Consider the following 19,962-nt stretch of genomic DNA (forward strand, 5'->3'; position numbering starts at 1 on the left):
GCAAGTTTCTCAGAGAAGTAACAAAATAAGAGAAATTCTCTCTTCGATGACGAAGTTAAAACAAAGTGATCTCAGCCCCAACATTGGGTTTGTGACATCAATCACGTACCTCTGTTCTCCTCATCTGTAAAATGGGGATGATAAATTTAGCATGGCGCGTGGTTGCAGAGATTGAAGCTGGCGTGCAGTAAGCCATTACAAACAGGGCTAATAAATCCTCCTTGCTAGGCATGTTTCAACAGTCCTGGCACTCTGGGAGAGCTGGGGCTCTTCGCACAGTACTTGGCACATAGTAAGCCCTCAGCTTTCTGTTTAATAAGTAATTAGCGAGAGGGAAGGTGACAGCTACCAATTTTTTACTTGGATTGTCCTGTTCTATCAGTACATAACACTCTCAAAACTGTCAGTTTTCTCCCTTACAACGTTCAAAACTGCGCCAGCTCCCACCTCCACCAGTGAGGCTGGAAGTCACAGAAAAGGTTAATTTATACTGTGTAAATCATTCATTCTAGAACTCTCGCTGATTACACACTAAGAAGGCTCAACCACCCATCCTCTCTAACGCCCCGACCTAATTGTTACTCCGCCCACAGGGCCCGCCCTTCCCATCAAGCTCCTCCCCCTCCCCACGGCCCTACCGCCTCAGGCCTCTCGGCCTTCCGGTCGCACCTCACACCTCCGCCCAGCCGCCGAGCTCTCGCCGCAGGCCCCTCCCTCGCCCGCGGCTCCAGTGGGCCCGGGCAGCTCCAGTGGTGTCCCCACGCCCCCGCAGGCCTCCTGGCGGCGCGAGAGTGGGAGGAAGGCCCGCAGCCTGGCCCCCCCGAGCCGCGCCACCGCCCCAGGATAGGTAGGGCCGGAGAGGCGGGCGGGGCCGCAGGGGCGGGCGGGGCCGCAGGGGCCCTGGCCCCCGAGGCCTCGCGAGAGGGGCGGGGCCGCGCGGTGGGCGGGGGCGGGCCTGAGGGAGGCCGCGCGGGCCCGGGAGCTGCAGGACTCGTGTTTGCTGGGCGTGGGCTAACGGTTACTGGCGCTAGCCGGCTTTGTGCGGCCCACGCGCGCCGTCGCGCCCAAAGAGTAGGCGCCGCGCCGGCCTTTCCGTGGGGGCAGCCTGTACATTGTGATTGCGCCTTTCCCCGTGCCGGGTGAGGTGAGGAGGCGGTGGCCGGGCCCGAGGAGGAGGGAGGGGACGGAGCGTGATAGCCCTGGGCGCCGCCCCTTCGGCGCCTCAGGTCCGCGGCCCGGCGACCCGGAGGCACGGGGGTCGGGCCGCGGGGAAGACGGCGCGCGTGCCCCTCCTTGGAGAGAGCGGAGCCACCTGGGCCGACGGCGCTTTTGGGATCCCCTGAAAGGCAGGAAGGAGGGCGGGACGGGGACAGCGAGCCCGATGTGGACCCGCCCGTGTCTCTCCTAGTTAGAAATAGTCCTTGGCGAAGATGGAAGGGGAGAAGCGGCCGGCGCCCTACGAGGGCCTGTTTGCCGACGGGCACCTGGTCCTGTGGACTCTGTGCTCGGTGCTGCTGCCCGTGTTCATCACCTTCTGGTGCAGCCTCCAGCGGTCGCGCCGGCAGCTGCACCGCAGGGACATCTTCCGCAAGAGCAAGCATGGGTGGCGCGACACGGACCTGTTCAGCCATCCCACCTACTGCTGCGTGTGCGCGCAGCACATCCTGCAGGGCGCCTTCTGCGACTGCTGCGGGCTGCGCGTGGACGAGGGCTGCCTCAAGAAGGCCGACAGGCGCTTCCACTGCAAGGAGATCATGCTCAAGAATGACAGCAAGGCCCTGGACGCCATGCACCACCACTGGATCCGGGGCAACGTGCCCCTGTGCAGTTACTGTGTGGTTTGCAAGCAGCAATGCGGCAGTCAACCCAAGCTCTGCGATTACAGGTATGGCCTTTGTGGGTACTGATTGTCCCACAATGCTTGGAGGGAGTCAGGATTTCAAAGAGTGGGCGTGGCAGCCTGCTTTGATCTCCACAAATGGCCTCAACTGCCCACTTAGAGGACACAAGCTAATAACTAGCCCTGGTATTATACAGTGAGGCAGCTTTGCAATAGTCATTTGCCTAGTTGATTCATCTAGCCTACACTCCTTAGCCAACTTGCCCTTTTGGGTAATACAACTTGGCTCTTAACTTTCATCCAGAGGTCTCTAAGTGCCACATACTTTATGGCCACTGTATGTTATATTTTAGCTTCTGTTTCTATTGTTTAGCTCCATTTTGCATGAGGAAAAATGAAGTATGAACAAATTAACTTTTCCCTAGAGTCTCAAAACTGATTCATCCTGGGTGTTGTGTTATGAGTACAATGAAAACAAGTGTCATTCCAGGGGAGCACTTTAAGTATCTTTTCTAATCTATATTCGGTGCTATAGTGAAATACACTTCAAAAGAACACTCCTTTTGCCAGATGGTCTTTCAGGACCTGTAGCATCTTAGACAAGTGACTTTGATTAATCCAAGAATATTTTAAGAGCATTTAAGTACACACTGGACAACACATTTGTGTTCTTAAATATTGTCCGAAAATAGGTGGAGATGTCCTTTGTTCATGTTAGAGGTTGGTAATAAAAGGGGATGCTGCTTTGCAGATTATCTGTTCTAACTCATTTGACATTTGAGAGAATTTGATAGTTCAGAGAAACTTACTCAGTGGTAAAGTAGAACTGGCATCCCGAATTTCTAACCCCCAGTACAGGGTTAGGAATACAAACCCCTAGCCTCTTCTCTGCCTTAAGTCTGGACATCTTCATTGTGATGGGTTTTGTTTCTGACAAGTTGAAAAGTCCCTAAACATGTTTAAGAACAGAAATAGAAAGCTGGCATGAGATAGCAAGTTACTTTTTTGATTATATTTTGTTTATTTTATTTAAAAATCCTTTTTTTAATTAGCATGAGCATTGTTATATCAACAATTATTTTTAAATCTTATTTTAAATAGTTTTATACTTCAGATTTAGACTTTAAAAGTTACCAAAATATATACTTTAAACAACTACAGAGATTTATAACCATTATTACTTGATATCTTTCAAATTTAGATGTCTTTTTGGCATCAGTGAGAGCTAGGTTACCAGTGTCTTTTAAAAAATTTCATACTTGTCTCCCTAGTTAAGCTTCAGTCTTGGAGAATTGGGATTAGTTGGAAAGAAGGCATGAATTGAATATTGTTTTATTTCCTTCCCTTCTTTGTGTCTGTGCAGAATTAGATTAAAATGGCTTCTATAAATATCTTAACTGCATTTCGTATACTCCTTAACAAATAATCATAGTGCTCTGATTCTCCAACCAAATGATCTTTCTAGAAATGCATATCTGATTGGGGTTTCTGCTCTGTTTAAAACCCTTCAATTACCCCCATCACTTACAGTGATGGTCTTTCAGTGTTAACTCCAAGTGTTTAACGTGGTATACAAGGTCCTCGTGCTCTCTGGACCCTGCCTGCCCATCTAGTCTTATCTACCACCATCTGCATTAAGCTTTATGCACCGGCAACATCAGGCTGGTTGTGGTTTCCTTTAAATACCCTTTTCATACTACCCTTTTTTTCCTCAAGGCTTAAGTATCCTCCTCCTGGCTAGATTCTAGGCATCCCTTTTAAATTTTTTTTAAAGATTTTTTTTTTTTTAATTTATTTGGCTGCGCCGTGTCTTAGTTGCAGCATGCGGGATCATTTAGTTGCGGCATGCAGGATCTAGTTCCCTGACTAGGGGTCGAACCCTGGCCCCCTGCATTGGGAGTGCAGAGTCTTAACCACTGGACCACCAGGGAAGTCCCGCTAGGCATCCTAATGACTCATCTTGTGCCCTTTACTCCAGGAACACTTCCCTAATCTAGGCAACCTAATGACTCGAGGCATCCTAATGACTCATCTTGGGCCCTTTGCTCCAGGAACACTTCCCTAATCTACTCACCCCTGCCCCAATTTTTCCTTCTTAATGATGATATCATATCCTATATCTCAGTAGTTCTCAAAGTAAGGTCCCCAGACCAGTAGCATCAGTATCACTTGGAAACTTGTTACAAATGCAAATTCTAACACAGATTTAGGTTTAGCACACAAAATTAAAATAAAATATTTGTATTTAATACAAAATAAAATGTTTGCAATATTTGAGACATACTTAGACCAAAAAATTATTTGTTGTTTATCTGTAATTCACATTTAGCTGAGCATCTTCTATTTTTCCTGGCAGTGTTAGCCCCAGCCCAGACACACTGAATCAGAAACTTGGGCTGGCAACCAACAATCTTTGCCTGACAGGCCCTGCAGATAATTCTAAAGTTCAAGAACCACTGCTCTATTTATGTACTTCTTAAACATGAGCTTCTGTCCTTAATTTTTTGTTCCCTCCTTTGAGCACAGTGCACATGGCGGTGATAGGTCTGCTTTTCTGCCTTAGCTCGTTCTTACCGGTTACTGAGCAGTCTGCTCCCAGCACGCTGGAACTCCTCACCCGTGGTAAGAATGGTTCCTGTATAATTCAGGAAGTGTTTATTATTCCCAGGAGAAGAGAGCACAATGTCCTGAAATAGTATGTATTTTGCAATGTTCTGATTTATTTTGGCAGATAATTTTATGCAGGATTACAGCCTGCTGTGACCTTCTGTAGGAATGAGATGTTTTGGAAAAAGGAACAGAATAAATATTTACAACCTTTAAACACAGACAAGACTGTCCCTCTCTGGATTTTATCCAGCCCTGGGGAGGGCTCCTTCTGTGTCTGCATCACATTTTTGGGAAGTCTAAGATTTCAAGTGAACTATGAAGACTGTTCAACAAGGTAGCATTTTGAAGGGCCATATGACAGGTGGTAACTGATTTTAAAGGCTACAGAATAAGTGACAAAGGACTTTTAATTTATACTCACTGTCATTATTTAGTTTTCACATATTAAGCATATATTTTGTGCCAGGCACTGTGCTGGACCCTATTTTCCCTGTAGGCTTCTTTCTTTTCTGTGTTTTCCTGCCTCTGCCCCAACCACGGCAGAGTTATGTCTGCACCTAGTATCATCTTATCACTGCTCCCCACACTTCTTTTGTTTCTTCTAACCTCTATTCTGACTAAAATAGGAAATTAAGTTCTATTTTTAAGTATTCATTATGTTTATTGAATAAACCTTTGTTCCTTATAGTGTTCTGTCTCTCATTAAGAAAACTTTTTGGTTTATATTGTATTTTTATTTATAAAAACCTTTATAAAACTATTTATTAAAAAAACCTTTTATTTATAAGGCCTTTTCTTCATTACACCCCCCTTCACACACACACACACACACACACACACACACACACACACAGTGATTAATAAAACAAGCTTCTGACTCTTAGAAGGTAATTACATTGGCAGCTTTACTCTAGGCTTTGATCTTAAACTTTATGATTCTGGGTTCTAATGTTTATTCATTTCATTAATTATCTTAAACAATGAAAGGATACCAGATTATCTTCTGGAACAGAGGTGAGCATACTTTTTCTGTGAAGAGCCAAAACTAAGGATTTCAGGCTTTGCAGACCATATGATCTGTTATAATTACTTCACTCTACCGTCCATCATAGTACAAAACTAGCAACAGACAGTACGTAAATGAATGGCGTAGCTATATTCCAATAAAACTTATTCACAAAATTAGGAGGCAGATGTATTTGTAGTTTGCCAACCCCATTCTAGTATGAATTTCATAGATGACCATCTCAGCTTCACATATAATTCTGTTGCCTCTTCCAGCATACTAAAGAAGAGAGCTATTGTGAACAGGTAACTTTAGAGAAAACTTTTTTTTTTTTTAATAAAACAGTCACTCCTGCACAAGAATGGCACATAGGGTAATGTTCTGTGTCTTCATAAGGATAAGTTACATAATTATGTTTACTTGTCAAAACTCAGCAGATGTACATATTTGCACATTTCATCATATATAAATTTTACATTGAAAGAAAAAAACCTATAAACAAATAATGAACTCAAGGTAATGATATGCCTGCTTGCCGAGGTGTTTAGGAGATATTCTAATGTCTGCGATTTATTTTTAATGCACCAAAAATAAGATAGATTAATGGATAGATAGAAATGAAACAAAGCAATTACAGTTAATATATTAATGCTGGAATATAGGTGGTGGGCTTACCTGTGTTCCTGTAAAAAAATTTTTTTTAATGCAAAACACTTAAAAAAGCAAGGAACTAATAAGGACCTACTGTATAGCACAGGGAACTCTACTCAGGGAACAGTACTACTCTGTCATGGCCTATATGGGAAAAGAATCTAAAAAAGAGTGGATATATATACAACGGATTCACTTTGCTGTACACCTAAAACTAACACAACATTGTAAATCAACTATACTCCAATAAAAATTAAATATATGTATATATATGTGTGTGTGTGTGTGTGTGTGTGTGTGTGTATAAAAGCAAGGAGACTATCATTGTTTTTTGGAAATACTTGCTGAAGTATTGAAAGGTGAAATCTCATAATGTCCATAATTTACTTTCAAATGATTCAGCAAAATATGAGTTTATTTTGAAAGAGAGAGAGAAAATGTGGGAGAAAATGTTACTTAAGAATCAGAGTTAAGTGTTGGTTTAAGGGTATTCATTTTGCTATTCTTTTGACTTCTGTGTAGGTTTAAAATTTTTCAAAATAAAAAGTTGGGGAAAGAATAAAGATCATAAACAATCACTCAAAGACATGACTGCTAAAACTGAAGTATCAAGACATTATTAGTAATGTCTTATTTTCCCATCAGGTTTGAAATCTAGGTCAAATAAAATACCAATTACAAAATATATAACGAGAACAGGTCTCGGTTTTGACTGTGGTATTTCTCAGGAAAAATATAAAGCTGAATAAGGAGTAAGTATTTTGGCTTTACCTTTACAGAGAAAAGGCTGATAATAGCCATCATCTTGGTTTAAAGAGTCTTTTCTGAAATTTATGAGAACTTATTAAATGATAAAGGTGTCACAAATCAGTGGGATAGAAAAGATTATAAATCGTGCTAGGACAAGTGCTCTTTGAGGAAGTAAAAGTTGACTCTTCATATCACACTCTGTACCAAAATAAACTCCAGATGGATTGAAGCAGGAGTTCTTAGTTCATAGATAGATAAGGTTCCAGGAAGCCTGGCACTTTCATGAGATTCTCAGTGGAATCTGTAGCCCCAGAAGGTTAAGAAGCACTGAATTAAAGGCATAAATATGAAAACTGAAGTGTGAGGGAGGAATAGCTATAGGCGAATATCTAATTTGGAAAGGTAAAGGACTTCAGAGCATGAAAGCATTTAAATAAACCACAAAGGGAAATACAGATCTGTCTAGCAAAAAATAAAGTACATTAAAAGGTAAATTTGGGGGCTTCCCTGGTGGCGCAGTGGTTGGGAGTCTGCCTGCCAATGCAGGGGACACAGGTTCGAGCCCTGGTCTGGGAAGATCCCACATGCCGCGGAGCAACTGGGCCCGTGAGCCACAATTACTGAGCCTGCACATCTGGAGCCTGTGCTCCGCAACAAGAGAGGCCGCAATAGTGAGAGGCCTGCGCACCGCGATGAAGAGTGGCCCCCGCTTGCCACAACTAGAGAAAACCCTCGCACAGAAACGAAGACCCAACACAGCCTTAAATAAATAAATAAATATAATTTTAAAAAAAAAAATCTAAAAAAAAAGGTAAATTTAAGAGAAAACTGAAATGTTTGCAATAACTATGACAGAAAAGAAGTTGATATCCCACATAAATAAAAAGTACATGCAGTTATTAAAACCTAGTAAAAGATGAATATAGACCATGAATCAATTCACAAAAAATTATGATATATCCATGTGATATGATACTAATACATTCTTAACAAACCATGTTTTTTAAAAAATACTTAATGGCATAGGACAGAATTCATGATATAATTTCCAAAGAAAAGTACTGTCCAGATATATATATAAAAATACATCATATCCCTAACCTGAAAAATAAACATATAGGGACTGTAAAACAGAATAAATACATCAAAAAGTTAAGAGTAACTATCTCTGGATGACTTTTATGTCTTTCTGTATTTTCTAAATTCTAAAGCATAAGCCAGTATCATCTAAAATACAGTTTTAAAAATTTATGCAAGTAGTTCATGAATACATACTGGTGTTTAGAAACTCAAGCAATACAAAAGAACATAGAGTAAAAAGAGAATGTTCTTCTCATCCCTCGGTCCCATTTTTCTTCCCAGAGGAAACCATTGTGAAATAATTCAGTAGGTTTCCTTTCAGGTTATTTTCAGTAATAATATACTAGTTTAAAGTTAACAGTAGAGCAGTAGGTGGAGGTGGTATACTTTGGCTGCATTAGCAGTCTATCGTAGTTTCTCAAGCTTAGGTTGAAAGCAAGTGTTAACAAGGTTATCATGCAAGTTAATTTACAGTTTTCCCTTTAACAGATCCTGCAGATAATTGTAATTTCAGCAGTAAATAGGATTCTTGAGTTAATAGCAGTAATTACTTGATAAACCTGAACATCCAGCTGAAAAAAAACCTTAAAATAGAAGGCCAAGAGAGTTGACCTTGGAGTGAAAGTTTTTATCCTCCTTTTTTCTTATTTTTATTTATTTAATTATAACCATTGTTTTCTGTTGACCTCTTTTTGTCTGTGCAGTTAGATTTGCCTTATCTGTGAGTGGATTAAATACTTAGTAGATTAATAATAGAAACCCAGGGCCTTTGCCAGCACTATTCTCTGCTTGTTTCATGCATGCGTTCAAATGTAGAGGCAAATTTGAACATAAATATCTGTCTGTACTTCAGATACAAACATATAGATTAGTTTCATATTAACTGCCAATAAGAAGTTGACTATTTTACTATATTTGCTAAAGTGTTCACAGATGGTTATAAGTCAGGAGGTTTTCAAACTGGACCCTGAGGAACTCTTTTAAGGACGCAGGCCAGTGGGGCATTTAAGCTGAAGGCCTTTAGGCCTCACGAACCTATTCCAGCCAAAGCACAAATCGATAGTACACAAAACCATTGTTCTCGACCAGCTTTGTTTATGTGGATTATATCTACTAATATTTACCACGTTGTAAATTAAAACTGATAAATTGTTTAAATATTCATTTTAAAAATAACAATAATGGTAACATAAAATATTTTTGTGAAAATTTAGTGAGAAGATGGGCATCGTTTTACTTTTTTGGTACATTTCTTTGGTGTGGAAGTCAGCTAGCGCCTCCTATCTACTTCTGCATTCAGTCTGTTGATTTAGCATATATCATATAGCTTCCGGAAAACTCTACTGTATACTTTGGATAGAGTGAAGGTGAAATAACATATTATTATTAAAATGATTTTAACCTCAGAGACACCCTGAAAGGATCTTCCCCAGACCACACTTTAAGAACCACTGTTAGATTAAACTGTCAAGTATGCTCAAAGTTTATTGTTTTAGGGACTTCCCTGGTGGTCAAGTGGTTACGACTCCGCACTTCTACTGCAGGGGGCACGGTTTTGATCCCTGGTCAGGGAACTAAGATCCCACATGCCGCGTGGCCCAAAAAAAAAAAAAAAAGGGACGTTAAAAAAAAAGTTTATTGCTCAGATACAATTATAAATTTTTTATTTGCCAGATTTTTTCATTGATGATGAAATTACTATTTCAGGTTTTTTTGACAAAAATGATTGGTTTGCAGATGAGTAAGATTGTGGTTTAAAGTTAATTATTGTCTTTGTTTTTTCCTTCCCTCAGGTGCATTTGGTGTCAGAAAACAGTACATGATGAGTGTATGAAAAATAGCTTAAAGAATGAACAGTGTGATTTTGGAGAATTCAGAAACCTCATCATTCCACCAAGTTATTTAACCTCCATTAATCAGATGCGTAAAGACAAAAAAGCAGATTACGCAATGGTAATCAGATTTTACTTTTCCTTATGTAACTGATTTCCAAAAAGTTATTTAAGTCAGTGTATGAAACACAACTGTGTGTGTGAGAAGAATCATATTAGTGGTTCCTAAATCACTGAGTCCAAATCACTTGAGGAGCTTTTTAAAAATACAGACTTCTGAGCCCACCTCCATCACCATGTTTGATTTAGTAGATCTAGGGTAAGTCCCCGGAATCTTTTTTTTTTAAGCCCTCAGATGATTCTGATGAACAGCCGGATTTGGGATTCATGATTATTGTCAGTGAAAAGAAAACAGATTTTCCTCACACGTTGTTCTAAAAGAATTTTTTCGTTTGGAACCTCACGTAGGGTGCCTGGAGATAAGTTTATGTTGCACATTAGATGCTCCCACAGATAATGGTGAGCATTAAAGCTTGACAGTATATATATGTATGGAAATTGGTACAAACATCTTTCAGTCTTCATGTAGCTCTGAAGGAAAAACTGTAAAATCTGCATTTATTTCCTACTTGAATGTCCCAAAGTAGTTAAACTATTTCATTCTAAAACTAAATTCTGTTTTTTCCAAGTTCGGATTTTATATCTTAAATGTCATCTTTGTCAATATTCCTGCAAAAGAAAGAGGGATGTTAAAATTTAAAAACATGTTTAATGTTGTTGTGATACTTTTTTTTAAATGGACAACTCTTATGTATCTGAATTCAATCTGAGATCATAGGGGATGAGAATCACTAAGTAAAACCGTGGAACATCTTCATTAATGTTATATCCACAAGGAGAAGGGGAGAGGAAAGAAGTGGTTAGATTAGAGAAACATTAATTTCATTTGACTTTGGGCTTTGTACAGTTCTGGATTCTTGAATCTATTTCTGAATACCCCATTAAAAAAAAGCTTGAAAATTAGAATTCATCCAGAAAAGGAAAGTCAGGGTTAAGAGAGCAGAGAAAATCAATGTCCATTCTATGAAGGGTTGAAACGTGTTGCCTGGGAGACAAGACTAATAAACAATATAATGCTTCAGGTGTTTGAACACAACAGGTATATGGAAGAACAAATGAAATTATTCCTTGCCTCAGGAGTCAAAAGTAGAACAATGAAAGTTGTTGAAAGACAGATTTTTAACTCAATTTAAGTCAGAACTTTCTAATAATTTGATTTAGCAGTGGAATGGGCTGCCTTGTTAGTGAGTTTCTTCTTACATGAGTATCCAAGGATATACTGGATGACTTATCCAGAATAATGTAGAAGAGAATTATATATTAAGCAGAAATTAGTTCATTTCTAAGGAACTTTTCCATTCTTAGAATTCTTTGATTTTTATATTGTATCGATTGGGATAGTTGTTCTCTCAGCAGATTTACAGCACTGTTGTGATTAAGAAATGAAAAACTTACTGCTCACCATCTTTGAGATATTAAGGTCTTTTCACTCACATTAATTTTTTTAGCTAGCGTCTAAGCTTGGAAAGCAGTGGACTCCATTAATAATCCTGGCCAACTCTCGTAGTGGAGCTAATATGGGAGAAGGACTGCTGGGAGAATTCAGGGTCCTCCTAAATCCCGTACAGGTAACCAAAGAGAAAACCTTCCTTTCTGCGTTAATCTTTTCATTTTTAGCTTTACATTTTCCATAAATTGTAAGGGTTGTTAATGCTTGAAACCAGTAATCATCTGATTGTAGGGAAGAATAATAATTATGAAAGTATTGAGCCATTCAAATATGTGGAGAAAGAGGGGTTCTCATGGTGGGGATGTAAAATGCTGCAGCAACTTTAGAAAACACTTGGGCAGTTTCTTAAAAAGTCAAACAGGGACTTCCCTGGTGGTCCGGTGGCTAAGGCTCCGTGCTCCCAGTGCAGGGGGCCCAGGTTCGATCCCTGGTCAGGGAACTAGATCCCACATGCCGCAGCTGAAAGATCCCACACACCGCAACTAAAGATCCCACAACGCCGCAATGAAGATCCTGCATGTGGCAACGAAGATCCCGCATGTGGCAACGAAGATCCCGCGTGCCACAGCTAAGACCCAGCGCAGCCAAATAAATAAATAGATATTTTTTTGAAACAAAAAAGTCAAACATAAATTTACCGTACCCCCTAGAACTTCTAGGAATCTACCCAAGTGAAACAAAAACATATATCCCACAAACACTTTTATGCAAATGTTCATAGCAGCATTATTCATAATAGCCAAAAAGTGAAAATAACCCACTGTCCATCAGTCGGTGGCTGGATAAAACAAAATGTGATATACCCGTATGAGTGGAATATTCAGTGATAAAAAGGAGCTACTGGTACGTACATACATACTACAATAAATGAACCTCAGAAACATGCTGAGTGAAAGAAGCCCAATGCAGGGGACCCATATTGTATGATTCCATTTATGTGACATGTTCAGAAAGGGTAAATCTATAGAAACAGTAAAACAGTGATTGCTGGAAATTGGGAGTAATTGCACACCGACATTTTTTTTTTTTTTTTATAGTTTTTTTTTTTTTTTTAATAAATTTATATATTTATTTATTTATTTTTGGCTGTGTTGGGTCTTCGTTTCTGTGCAAGGGTTTTCTCTAGTTGTGGCGAGCAGGGGCCACTCTTCATCGCGGTGCGCGGGCCTCTCACTATCGCGGCCTCTCTTGTTGTGGAGCACAGGCTCCAGACGTTCAGGCTCAGTAATTGTGGCTCACGGGCCCAGTTGCTCCGCGGTATGTGGGATCTTCCCAGACCAGGGCTCGAACCCTTGTCCCTGCATTGGCAGGCGGATTCTCAACCACTGCACCACCAGGGAAGCCCGACACACCGACATTTTTAAATGTAAGAATAAAAGACTCAGACCATTAAGATTGAGCTGACATGTTAGCGGCTTCTATTTTGAAAAACTAAACAACTCATTGTACAACAATCATAAATGCAATAACTTTTCTTTCAAATTTGTAATTTCCCTTTCAACATTACACAACTTAAGGAAATACAAAAATAATTTTAAAAGGAAAGAGAAAGGGGAGTTCCCTGGCTGTCCAGGGGTTAGGACTCAGCACTTTCACTGCCGTGGCCTGGGGTTCAATCCCAGTTCAGGGAACTAAGACCCGGCAAGTCACGTGGCGCAGCCAAAATAAATAAATGAATAAAATTTTAAAATAAAAGGAAAGAAAATCACCTGCATTATCTGCACACAAATACATCAGTTGTTTTCATTTGCCCATGTTCTTTCCGTGAATTGTCTGTGCATTTACATATTAGCATTTCTGTAACAATAATCTAGGTACAAGTTTACATTCTGTTTTCTTTACCTAAAAGTATATTTTTCTGTGTTGCAACATAGTCCTCATAATTATGTATGAAATGACTAAGAAATCATCAAATGGATATATCCGTATTTATCCAGTCTCCTGCTGTTGGAGGTCAAGTTTCTCTCTAAGGTTGTGCAATTATAAATAATGACACACTAAATATCTTTACACACAGGGCATTTTCGTCTTTTGAAATATTTTCCTAGATCATTTACAGAATTATAGGTATCAAGGATCCTTTCACCTTTATGTCATTTTATGCATATTGCAGAATTGTTTTCCAGAAATTGGTACTAACTTGCACTAGTAATGGAGTTTTTAAATCCAGTATAAAATATGAAGCACTAGTTAAAGGTGAACTTAGCACGGCCTGGTTTTATGTGAACAGCAAAGAGGCAGTATTGTGTAGTGGATAAACTACAGGATTGAATTTGTATATCAGCACCTAATTATCAGAGGAAGCGTAGGCAAGTTATTTAACCTTCCTGTGCCTCCATTTCCTGGTCAGTAGAATGAGGTTTACTCGTGCTTTGTGGGGTCAACATTGGGATGATCCACAGTGACTATAGTCTGGCATAGTGCCTGGCATATTGTTAAAGATAAACACATCATAGCCAGTATTGTTATTTAAGCATATCTATGTACTCATCTAGAAGGAAATTATCCTCACAGATGGATGACAGTGTTAGATAAAATAATTTTTTCCTTTTCTTTCACGTCTAGGTTTTTGATGTTACTAAAACTCCTCCTGTCAAAGCCCTGCAACTTTGTACTCTTCTTCCCTATTACTCAGCTCGAGTCCTTGTTTGTGGAGGGGATGGGACTGTGGGCTGGGTCCTGGATGCAGTTGATGAAATGAAGATTAAGGTATCCATCTTTAAGACCTACTTGCCTTTCACAGAAGCACTTCTAAGATAACTATACAGTATTTGTGCTTATATTTTTTATTATGCAGATGAATATTAGAAGACATTGCCAATTTTAAATATTGTGATTGAGCAGTTATTATTATATTTGTATCTTTATTGCTTTGGCTTTAAATTTTACCAAATACTACTATCCTACAAATAGTCTGAAGAGAAAAATCAAAAATATTTCTTCTATATTGTAGGGACAAGAGAAATACATTCCACAAGTTGCAGTCTTGCCTCTGGGAACGGGCAACGATCTATCTAATACCTTGGGTTGGGGTACAGGCTATGCGGGAGAAATCCCAGTCACACAAGTCTTAAGAAACGTGATGGAAGCAGATGGAGTTAAACTAGATAGGTAAGTTATACTTCCCCCCAAAAGCAGATTTCTTGAGCCTTGGGAATATTGTTTGGATTATAAATGAAGGCTTGTATAGTTATAAAGTTAAATGTAATTTAAATGTAAAAAACTATGTTAGTTGTACTTATACATGGATACTGGTGTTTTATTTTGTTGCTGTATATTTTGTTGTTATGTAAGGACTGAAGTCATAAATTAGGCTGAGTACTCATTCCAAAACTTACATACTCACTTTAATGTGCTTATTTCTCCAAATGCTATTTTAATAGAAGAACCTCATCTACCAGGTGTCCAGAGTTGATTGGTAATAATTATAGTTAATTGGCAGTTAATTTGGTAATAATTAGTGATTCTTTTTTTAACTTCTGTTTTTTAGATGGAAAGTTCAAGTAACAAATAAAGGATACTACAACTTAAGAAAACTCAAGGTATGTTTTTAGGGCTGCAGTTTCGAGTGGTCTCAACAAGTATGATGGAGTGCTTCCACTGTGGTGCTGTGGTGGGACACAGCAACAGGTCCTTATCTCTAGGGAGCTGGTTATGAAATAGGCTGCAGGTGTGCCTGGTTCCACCCTGGTAGATCAGACTGGAAATATTTCAGGGGAAGTGACCTGGGAGTTGGTCCTTAACATGTAAATACAATTTAGATCAACAGAGAAAGGAACAAAAGGCTTCCCAGGTAGAGGAAATAGAGACTGAGAGGGTGCACATCATGGTTAGTAAATAGCAAATAATACAGAGATAGCAGGTCTGTAGTTTTAAAAAGATACTCTAGAGATAGTGTGAAAATAGCTTAGAAACCTGCACTATGACCCAAAAAAAGGGAATCTTAGGATGAGGACAATTCAGAGACGTTTTAGAGGTGGAATTGATCAAGACTTGGCAGCTGATTGGTATTAGGGGAAGTGAGAAAAAAACATTACTACCAGACTTCTAGTTTTTATGACGGGATGTATAGAAGTGACATTAACCAAGATAAGAAAAATAGAGTTTCAGGTTTGAATAGGAAGAAAATGCGTTAAGATTTTGGGCATGTCAACCTTGAGTCTGTGGCCCACTGAACAAGAAGTCAGAAATGCAAGCATATTGCTCAGGAAGAAGACCAAGTGCAGCTAGGTTGAGGGAATCCAGGCTGGATTGGGAAGTAAGGTAAGTTAAGTGGGGACCAATAGCCTGATTGAGACTGAAAAAGCTGAGAGCCTGAGAGTTGCAATGGAAGTAAAAAGCAAATGTAATGGGAACACAGGAGTGGAAAGCCTGGGTGCAAGGTAGAGCCATTTAGATGTAGCATATTAACCAGAAATGGAAAGTGAAATTTATATCTTATAGGATCAGCCTTTGAACTGAAGCTTTATCTCTGGAAACTTCACTGGATAGCATAAAATAACTCTACGCAAAAAGTGAATGCAGAAAGTACTCAGGTTTCATAAAGAACACAAAGACTAAGATTTACATATTTATTATATAACACAGGTTTGGATGGAAGCATAATCTGTTGCTTATTCTTACCCTTTTCCACAGGAATTCACAATGAACAACTATTTTTCTGTTGGACCTGATGCTCTTATGGCCCTCAATTTTCATGCTCATCGTGAGAAGGCACCATCTCTGTTTTCTAGCAGAATTCTTAACAAGGTGTGTTGGATAAAATAACCTTTCCTGCTTATGACCTAAGGTACAGTAAAAATCAAGAGTTCAATTATATCTAGCACTCTTTCAACTAGATTGAGATAGAACTAACTTATGGAAACATTTACCTGTTCTGTTTTATGTAAGACTGTCAAATTAGATCCTTAAATGTATTTTATTAAAGTATTTCATAACCATGACAAATTTTTTTTTTTTATTTTTTTTTATTTTGGGTTTGTTTGTTTTTGCAGCTAGTGTTACCCTAACTAATACAGCAATTGAGAGGGGAATTCTCTGGAGAATTTGAATTTTTTTTTTTTTTTTTTTTTTTTTAATGGCTGTGTTGGGTCTTCGTTTCTGTGCGAGGGCTTTCTCTAGTTGTGGCAAGCGGAGGCCACTCTTCATCGCAGTGCGCGGGCCTCTCACTATCGCGGCCTCTGTTATTGCGGAGCACAGGCTCCAGATGCGCAGGCTCAGTAGTTGTGGCTCACGGGCCCAGTTGCTCCGCGGCATGTGGGATCTTCCCAGACCAGGGCTCGAACCCGTGTCCCCTGCATTGGCAGGCAGATTCTCAACTACTGCACCACCAGGGAAGCCCGACAAAATTTTTTTAACTCAGAGTCGAACGCTTTACAGCATATTTCGCTTAGATGGCAACTAAATGGAATATATGAGAGCTTATCTTACTTAAATGGCAAGTAGAATTGGAATTAAATTTAGGTAGGATAAATTTTTGGTGAAGTCATTAATGGAAAACTAGATTCCATTGGCCTGAAAAAACTCTAAGAGGCAGATGAGGTAAGAAAAGGAGCAGTTTGTTTACTGCACTTTTAACTGAGATGATCTCTGGTTTCTAGTACAATTGATTCCTTTGGTGGAAGTTTTGTCTTGGAATTTTTTTAATGACTTTTGGTAATTGAGCAATAGGATGCAAAAAATAGATGCAAAACAATTCTGTTCCTGGTTCTGTTTTACAAATATTTCAAATTTACAAATAGCTCCCTTTTATTAATATAGTTACTAAGGCAATAAGAATTGCTGTTTATACAGTTGCTAATTAACATCTCAGTGCTTCCATCAACCTTTCTGTATTCAAAAGTGATTATAAAATGTTTGCTGGATTTACCTGTGTTACTTTCATTAAGTGATCTGAAGTAGTAGGAAAAGGTGGAATTTTCTAATTTTAACATAGTATTTCTTTATAAGGTGTACCTTTTTGGATAAACTGGGAGAAAACAGCATTTAAGCACAAACCACCCCATCCTACATTCCCCTGAAAAAATGGGCTAATTAAACTCAGAAGTGATGGTGCCCCTTCTTCCATCTGTATCTAGTCCACTCTGGATACATGACTCAACCATCACATCAGGGAGCTTTGGTTCAGTGTCTTTTTCTTGCTTACAGGGCTTGTTAGATTGCTTTAATATCATATTTTCTGTCCATTTCTCATAGGCTGTTTACTTATTTTATGGAACCAAAGATTGTTTAGTGCAAGAATGTAAAGATTTGAATAAAAAAGTTGAGGTAAGCTTTTAAACTTTTAGGTGGTCTCTGGATTATGAACTTTTTTTTTAACGAAAATGCTGAATTTTCTATTAACATATTTTGCTAACACATAGGGAGTATTTATTGTGTACCAGACGCTTTACTAAGTGCTTTATACACATTTTTCCACTGAATTCTCACTATAACCTGTAAGGCAGATACTATTATATTCCCATCTTGCAGAAAACTATTTGAAATTAAATAATTTGCCCACATTTACAAAGTGCCCAGGGATACAGGTAACCAGGACTTGAACCCAGGTTTATGTAACTCCAGAGTCTGTTACCTAGACACTCTGAACAGCGTCCATGTGAAGTTCTCTGACACAGTGCCTAACTCATCATGGACTCTCAGAGGAAGTTTAAGCCCAAAGTTTAACTCCTATTATGGTTGTGATGTATCTCTCTTACATACTAAAGCAAAATAGAAATGTATGAGCAGTAAAGATAGGATATTCATGATTGCTTATTGCTACAGCACCCCGACATCACGATATTGGCAAAGTTTTATATGTATTCCTTGCTTGCTTCAGAAAAGAATCTGTAATGGTTAATAGCAATGGCAAAGACATTAATACAGAGAAACCTGGAACTACTAAAATAAGTAAAAAGGGGAACTTCCTCAGCAGTCCAGTGGTTAAGACTCCACACTTCCACTGCAGTGGGCGTGGGTTTGATCCCTGGTTGGGGAACCAAGATTTCACATACCATAGCTCGGCCAAAAAAAAAAAGTAAGAAGGGAAGAGCCAAACAATAAACAACTTAGGGAAAGAGTGAAAAATGAGCCCGGAGGGAGGAGCCTGACTATACACTCACCAGGGAAAGCTGCTGCGGTGAGGTAGACGCTGAGCTCACGGCAAAGGAGGAATGGCGAGGGTTGCCATAGAAAATGTTTCCTTCTGCTTTATCGTATTTTCTTTTTCCTGGGCTTCGATAGCAGGGGTAGAGTGAAGCACACAAGGTAGCACTTTTTTTTTTTTTTTTGTCTAATAGTTTATTTATACAAAAATTATTTGTGAAACCACCTACAAAATGCCAGGCACTGTTCTAGGTACTAGCTGTACAGTGATAAATCCCTCGGTCTCACTAAGTTTACAGTCTGGAGAGAAGAAAGACATTTAAACCATATTGCAATATGGCATGAGAAGTGATGTGATAAGGAAAATATGCGGTCTTAGAGGAATAGATAAGAGCAGTACATAACCCAGGGACTGGAAACTGTCTAGGGAAAGTGACTGACAAGTCTTTCTGGAAGAAGTGACGAGCTGCAGTCTGCAAATTAAATAAAACTTAGCTAAGTGAAGAGAGGTGAAAATTATTCTAGGCTAAGAACAGCATGTGCCGAGGCCCAGAGACAAGAGAGAACGTGACATATTTGAGTGTGTTCAAGCTGGACCATAGCTTGCGGAGAGAAAAGGGTAAGAGAGCTGAGGCTGGAGAGATGGACAGAGGCCAAGATCACAGAGGAACTTGTGACTTGTTAAGGAACTTGGATTTCATCATGAGCACTGAGTCAAGCCATTGAAGGGAATGTAATAAGGGGATAAGTGTCAGTCTAACCAATCTTTGAGAGATGAATAAGAGGAGAGTAAAGCTAGAGAAATGATGGGCTGCTGGACTAGGGTACTGTCAGGAATGATGGAGAAGGATGGATACTTAGAAGAAGCCCCATCAGTTGTTTTTAGTGATTAATTGGTATAGAGAGTAAAGGCACAGAAGTCAAAGATAGTTCCCAGGTTTCTGGTTAGGCTTGCGGTGTTGGGGGCAGGGTGGGGTGCTACTCTTTCTTGGGAAAGTAGATTGCAGAGAAGATGCTTAACTCATTTTTGTGCATGGGAGTTTTAGGTGCCACAGTCAGTTGGCAGTGTTTTGTGGGCAGTTAGATATACAGATCTAGCCCAGTTCACTTTCCTGGACAAGCAAAATAGAGCCATCAGCACAGAGATGGCAATTAGCAAGATAGAAGTGGCTCAGATTTCAATCCAGAGTGTGTAGAGAAGAGAAAGGAGCCCAGTACATAGCTATGTGGAATGCCTTCAACGTGAGGTTGGGAGTAGTGACTGAGGAGGAACATCCAGAGAAGTAGTCTCGTTCCCAGAAAGCAGAGTGTGTGTGAGGTGCTATTAAAACAGCAAGTTAGATAAAACCTGAAAATATAAGAGGATTCAACAAAAAAGGATTTCTTTGATGACCTTGGTTTTTAAAAAATTTCATTTGTTATAATCCATTTATTACAGTAAACATTGAACAGGTGAGAAAGGCCAGATTACCTGGAGTGAGGAGTAGGAAGCAGTCTTCATACCAGCTGTCACATCTTATGTGTATGAAAATGGATG

The 19,962-nt window shown here is 39.5% G+C and overlaps 2 protein-coding genes across 5 annotated transcripts in view; one reads left to right on the plus strand and one right to left on the minus strand.

Annotated features, from left to right (window-relative positions):
- The window catches only part of LOC309649768 (uncharacterized protein C17orf67 homolog), a 33,501-nt gene extending 32,695 nt beyond the window's left edge, over positions 1-806 (minus strand). Inside the window, exon 1 of the mRNA XM_082440209.1 lies at positions 670-806. The gene's annotated coding sequence lies outside the window, so the exon portion shown is untranslated. The remainder of the gene's footprint in view (positions 1-669) is intronic.
- On the plus strand, positions 734-19,956 carry DGKE (diacylglycerol kinase epsilon). 4 transcript variants are annotated; one of them, XM_082440086.1, is made up of 9 exons: positions 734-847; positions 1,409-1,885; positions 9,731-9,890; positions 11,338-11,457; positions 13,905-14,048; positions 14,293-14,450; positions 14,830-14,881; positions 15,975-16,088; positions 17,535-19,956. In XM_082440086.1, exons 2-9 carry the CDS (start codon positions 1,431-1,433, stop codon positions 17,616-17,618), a joined length of 1,287 nt encoding a protein of 428 aa, XP_082296212.1. In that variant the 5' UTR covers positions 734-847; positions 1,409-1,430; the 3' UTR covers positions 17,619-19,956. The 4 variants fall into 4 exon arrangements, with proteins under 4 accessions (XP_082296212.1, XP_082296211.1, XP_082296210.1 ...); XM_082440085.1 differs by lacking the exon at positions 734-847 and adding an exon at positions 1,012-1,144; XM_082440084.1 differs by lacking the exon at positions 734-847 and having other exon boundaries at positions 1,287-1,885.
- Positions 19,957-19,962: the final 6 nt, after the last annotated feature.

The sequence above is a fragment of the Balaenoptera physalus genome (genome assembly GCF_965194825.1).
Source record: "Balaenoptera physalus genome assembly, chromosome: 20".
In the NCBI taxonomy this organism is placed as follows: Eukaryota; Metazoa; Chordata; class Mammalia; order Artiodactyla; family Balaenopteridae; genus Balaenoptera; species Balaenoptera physalus.